Source organism: Rhincodon typus, chromosome 4 (assembly GCF_021869965.1).
Source record: "Rhincodon typus isolate 14 chromosome 4, sRhiTyp1.1, whole genome shotgun sequence".
In the NCBI taxonomy this organism is placed as follows: domain Eukaryota; kingdom Metazoa; phylum Chordata; class Chondrichthyes; order Orectolobiformes; family Rhincodontidae; genus Rhincodon; species Rhincodon typus.
Window position 1 is genome coordinate 69360110 of NC_063335.1, and position 6000 is coordinate 69366109.

Below are 6000 nucleotides of genomic sequence, written 5' to 3' on the forward strand. Positions count from 1 at the left end.
TCACAGAAGTAACTATAGTATTGGAAATTAAGCAACTAACATGTAAGGAAAGATCAGTTCTTACCAGCTAAACTGGTTGCTCTTTAGTCATCCAGTTCAATATTTTAAAATTGTAAGCAAGGGTAAACACTGTGGACAAGATTTTGAGATCACCAACAATTTATTGTTTGTATTCTTTACTACAGATATATAACTAACTTTTAACATATTACTGGGTTCTACATTAGTTTATTACCTTCAAATTATTCCTATAAAAGTCTTAAGAAATATAGATGATTACAAAACAAGAACCCGTTTTGTTGATGCATCCTCAGTAAACAAAGCCCTAGGCAGACAACAGCAGTTGCTGTATCCGCTTGGCACTGACCTGACCGGGATTTGATTAAAAAGAAAAAGAAAAAAAAGCATACCAAACGGGCCGCCTCAGCCCAAGTGCGGTCCTTCTTTTTCCTTTTGTCTTTCATTCTTTATTTTCCTTTTTCACTCAGAACATTTTTTTATTTTTTTCAGGGAAGAGGTAAAAAAAGGACACTCAAGCAGCAAAGGACTAGACTAGAAGACAACAATCCCACTAGCACATATAGTACACAGCTTCCTCCCCCCCATCCCCCAGACTGCACCCTCCAGTTGACAGGTCTCCCCTCCCCCTCTCCCAACCCAAAACAATACAATACCCAGCGTCCCCAGCGCCGCCCCAGTCAAAGGTCACCGTTCCTCGTTCCCCTAATCCCACCACACCCTCTTCTTGCCGGATTACAGCGAACCTTCGTCACTTTTGCGGGTCCCTTTTCTTGTGAATGAGAAGACTTTAGGTTAAAAGTCCCTGCTTCCCCCGTGCTCAGAGAGTACTGTCCGTGCGATTTGCTGGTACTCGGTGGTCGTTTGGAAGATGGCTGCAAGCCTGGAGGCTGCGCTCTGTGTTGGAAGCGCCGTTGCCTGGTTACGGCCGCTACCTAGTAACCGGGGAGAGTCCGCGTGGGGCCCAAACATTGACGAGGAGGTTCCAGCAGCAGCAGAAATCACAGCGTCGCCTGACTGACAGATAACGCCGCGACATGTAACCAAGGATATAATTTGTAAGTGTCAGTAAAATAGCAAATTAGCTGTTTGTAGGACTTATAATTATTGCGTGCTTTTTTTAAAGAAAAGTTATTTTCCTTGTTTAGCATCTACCCGCTCCCCAAATCGTTTGAATTGAGTCCTTTCTTGAGGGTGGACTGAGTTCATAGATTGTGCTTTTAACAAAATAGTGAAAATGATATCGCGTGTAGAGTAGAGGAGGTCTTTGGATTCGTGCTTGTAGTTGTGTTTCGCCTGTGCCTGCTCCCACCTTACTTCATCTAACCCCATCAACTCATTATTCCATTAGCTTCTGTCTTATGTGTTTCTCTACCTTCCATCATGTGTACTTATACTGTATGCCTCAACTGTTCGTTGTTCTAGCCAAGTTCAATTTCTTTTTTTATGTTACATTGGATTTACTAGTAACTATCTTAGGCTTGTAGGTGGATACATTTTCCCTATATCCACCTTACCAACCCCTTTACTTTAAAGACATCCATCAGCCATTGTGTGAGACAACAAGGTGCATTCTTTTTCTAGAAGAATGTTCCTGATTGCCAATGTTTTGTGTTGGTGTCTTTGCAAATCCTCTTTCTACCAGTAGCTCTATATTCCTTTGTGTTGTATGACAGCAAGAACTATGTATGTATAAGACTGCAAGTTTGTGAGCTGAAAAGGATGTGTTTTCTTATATTTAGCATTTTTTCCACCTTTTAATATTTTCTCACTTAAGCTACTCAATTTAAATATCCACTTTGTTACAGATATGAGGTTTATAAGAGCTTTATTTTGGGACTATGTCTCTAAATTATTATAAACAGAGGGAATGATGTGACCTGTTCTGAAATCTGCCTCAACAGGTGTGAGAAAAGGGCCTGCTTTAATAGAAGCCATAGAATCCCTACAGTGCAGAAAGAGGCCATTTGGCCCACTGAGTCTGCACCAACCCGCCAAAGAACGTCCCACCCAGATCTGGCCATCCCACCCTATCTGTGTAACCCTGCATTTACCATGGTTAATCCACCTATTTTGCATGTCCCAATCCACCGAACCTGCACATCTTTGGATTGTTGTAGGAAACCCACACAGCCAACGGAAGAATGTGCAAACTCCACACAGTCACCCAAGGTTGGAATCGAACGGAGGTCCCTGGTGCTGTGAGGCAGCAGAGTTAACCATTGAGCCACAGTGTCAACTTATAGTTTTGATAGAGTAAAGAAGACAAAACTATTTACAGTAATAGAAGTATCAGTTATCATTGAAGACAGCTTTCAGGTGACCAATGAAAGAATCAAAAGCAGCATGAAGAAACTTTTTTGTTTTTAAACGCAGTGAATTGTTATGATTTGGAATGTGCTATCTGAAAGGGTGTTGGAAGCAGATTCAATCGTAACATTCTAATGGAAAGTTGGATATATTGGATAAATATTTGAAGGGGAAAACATTTACAGTTAAATGGCAAAAGAGCAAATGAGTGGAATTAATTGAATTGTTTGCCCCAAGAGGGGACATGAGTATGATGAGCCAAATGACTTCCCACAGTAGTTATTGTTTCATGATTCTATACATTTTGAAATGTACACCATGTGTAGCGAAGGTATGTAAGAAGGAGATGTCAATTGCTAGAAATATTTGAGTAATTGACTTAACATCAGTATTAAAGTAGGTTTAATTTTTGGATCATAAAATGAATCCTGTATTTAATGTCTGCCTACTATTCTGTTTTTACAATCTAAAGCTCTCTTGTTTATGGTAATAGGTTTAGTTTTTGGGCACGTGGTAAAAATTTGGCCTACTTTGCTTGGGACGTTGGAAAATTAGTTCAGTGTCAGAAATTGGGCCAGTTACAGAAGACTTAAGCAGGTACCTGAATACCTACCCTAGAAATGTTATGCTGATTACAGGATGGCACAGTGGCTCAGTGGTTAGCTCTGCTGCCTAACAGTGCCAGGGACCCGGGTTCGATTCCAGCCTTGGGTGGCTGCCTGTGTGGAGTTTGCATGTACTCCCTGTGTCTGCATGGGTTTCCTCCCACAGTCCAAAAATGTGCAGATTAGGTGGATTAGCCATTCTAAATTGCCATAGTGTCCAGGGATGTGAAGGCTACGTGGCTTAGCCATGTAAAATGCAAAGTTTCAGGTCCTAAGGTAGGAGGGTGGGATACTCTTCAGGGGATTGGTGTGAACTGGATGGGCTGAATGGCCTGCTTCCTCCACACTGTAATGATTCTTCTATAGTTAATACCTGATCTTACTTGGTGCTGAGCCAGTAAAACTGACTGAGTGACCCCACTGCTGTTCCTGGCCCAAATACCAGCTTGAATCTTTCCCTACCCACACTTCACCTCTCTCTGAACCACCTTTTCACTAAGTCCTTGAAAATCTTAACTGAATATAGCAACTAGTGTAAATAGGGGATGAATCCTCTCTTTGACCGTACTGTATTTGTGAATCTCCCACAGGGGTGGCTGTGCTGACCCATCCTTGCTATAGCCCAGCTAAAATAATGCAATATAGTCGTGGCACAGAATTCTTAATGGATAGCAGCACCAGCAAAGTGCACTCTATCTACACTGACCAGAAAATCTAGACCATAATATTCTAAGGTCTGTGTCTTTCTTTTTGTTGTTTTTTAAACAAATATGGACTGAAATGAGAAAAAGCTGTTTTAAAACCAGTGTTTTGACAAGGATGCTGCAGATTTAAAGAGCAAGTGACCTGACACCCATGCCAGGCATCATAACAACAGCTGTTTGAACAAGCAGTAATTAAAGCATTGATTTGCAGCCAAGGGGGTGTACAGATGCATGTTTTGTTGACAACAAGAAGCTGATTGATAACTGGTCACTCGTTCATAGATCAATGATAGAGATATTTTTGCCTGCCAACATTGTGAATTATTCTCGGGTAGCTGAACAGCTTGGAGCTGGGAGCAAGTTACAGAGGGAGAAGTCCTAGAATCATAGAATCCCTACAGTGTGGAATCAGGCCATTTGGTCTGTTTAGGAAGGGTAGCAAGGATAATCCAGGTAATTATAGACTGGTGAGCCTGACGACCCATTGTCTCCGCCTGCTCCTGCCCCACCGAACTGATCTCCAACTATCTGGACTCCATTTTCTCCCCCTTGGTCCAGGAACTCCCTACCTATGTCCATGACACCACCCACGCCCTCCACCTCCTCCAGAACTTCCAATTCCCCGGTCCCCAACACCTCATCTTTACCATGGACGTCCAGTCCCTCTACACCTGCATCCCCCATGCAGATGGCCTTAAGGCCCTCCGCTTCTTCCTGTCCCGCAGGCCCGACCAGTCCCCCTCCACTGATACCCTCATCCGCTTAGCCGAACTCGTCCTCACACTCAACAACTTCTCTTTCAATTCCTCCCACTTCCTACAGACAAAGGGGGTAGCCATGGGTACCCGCATGGGCCCAAGCTACGCCTGCCTCTTTGTAGGTTACGTGGAACAATCCCTCTTCCGTACCTACACCGGCCCTAAACCCCACCTCTTCCTCCGTTACATTGATGACTGTATCGGCGCCGCCTCGTGCTCCCACGAGGAGCTCGAACAGTTCATACACTTCACTAACACCTTCCACCCCAACCTTAAGTTTACCTGGACCGTCTCTAACACCTCTCTCCCCTTCCTGGACCTCTCTGTCTCCATATCGGGCAACCACCTAGAAACCGATATTCATTTCAAGCCCACCGACTCCCACAGCTACCTAGAATACTCCTCCTCCCACCCACCTTCCTGCAAAAATGCTATCCCCTATTCCCAATTCCTTCGCCTCCGCCGCATCTGCTCCCAGGATGAGGCATTCCACTCCCGTACATCTCAGTTGTCCTCGTTTTTCAAGGACCGTAACTTCCCCTCCTCGGTGGTCGAGACCGCCCTCAACCGTGTCTCCCACATCTCCCACACCTCATCCCTCACACCCCGTCCACGCAATAAGAACCAAAAAAGAATCCCCCTCGTCCTCACGTACCACCCCACCAACCTCTGGATCCAACGCATCATCCTCCGACACTTCCGCCATCTGCAATCCGACCCCACCACCAAAGACATCTTTCCCTCCCCACCCTTATCTGCTTTCCGGAGGGACAACTCTCTCCGTGACTCCCTTGTCCGCTCCACACTCCCCTCCAGCTCCACCACACCCGGCACTTTTCCCTGCAACCGCAGGAAGTGCTACACCTGCCCCCATACCTCCTCCCTCACCCCCATCCCAGGCCCCAAGAAGACTTTCCACATCAAGCAGATGTTCACCTGCACATCTGCCAATGTGGTATACTGCATCCGCTGTACCCGGTGTGGCTTCCTCTACATCGGGGAAACCAAGCGGAGACTCGGGGACCGCTTTGCAGAACACCTACGCTCGGTTCGCAATAAACAACTGCACCTCCCAGTCGCGAACCATTTCAACTCCCCCTCCCATTCCTCAGACGACATGTCCATCCTGGGCCTTCTGCAGTGCCACAACGATGCCACCCGAAGGTTGCAGGAACAGCAACTCATATTCCGCTTGGGAACCCTGCAGCCCAATGGTATCAATGTGGATTTCACAAGTTTCAAAATCTCCCCTCCCCCTACCGCATCCCAAAACCAGTCCAGCTCGTCCCTGCCTCCCTAACCTGTTCTTCCTCCCACCTATCCCCTCCTCCCACCTCAAGCCGCACCTCCATCTCCTACCGACCAACCTCATCCCGCCCCCTTGACCTGTCCGTCCTCCCTGGACTGACCTATCCCCTTCCTAACTCCCTACCTACACTCACCTTTCCTGGCTCCATCCCCGCCTCTTCGACCTGTTTGTTTCCTCTCCACCTATCCTCTCCTCTATCCCTCTTCTATCCGCCTCCCACTCTCTCCCTATTTATTTCAAAACCCCCTTCCCCTCCCCCTTTTCTGATGAAGGGTCTAGGCCCGAAACGTCAGCCT

At 46.2% G+C, this 6000-nt stretch overlaps 2 protein-coding genes across 2 annotated transcripts in view; one reads left to right on the forward strand and one right to left on the reverse strand.

Moving 5' to 3' along the window:
• LOC109911668 (ASXL transcriptional regulator 3) overlaps nucleotides 1–601 on the reverse strand; it is a 269254-nt gene extending 268653 nt beyond the window's left edge. The window contains exon 1 of the mRNA XM_048596328.1: nucleotides 411–601. Coding sequence (XP_048452285.1) covers nucleotides 411–464 — 54 coding nt within the window. The 5' untranslated portion in view covers nucleotides 465–601. The remainder of the gene's footprint in view (nucleotides 1–410) is intronic.
• A 115-nt stretch (nucleotides 602–716) lies between these two features.
• LOC109931136 (coiled-coil domain-containing protein 178) overlaps nucleotides 717–6000 on the forward strand; it is a 332555-nt gene continuing 327271 nt past the window's right edge. The window contains exon 1 of the mRNA XM_048596128.1: nucleotides 717–1076. The gene's annotated coding sequence lies outside the window, so the exon portion shown is untranslated. The remainder of the gene's footprint in view (nucleotides 1077–6000) is intronic.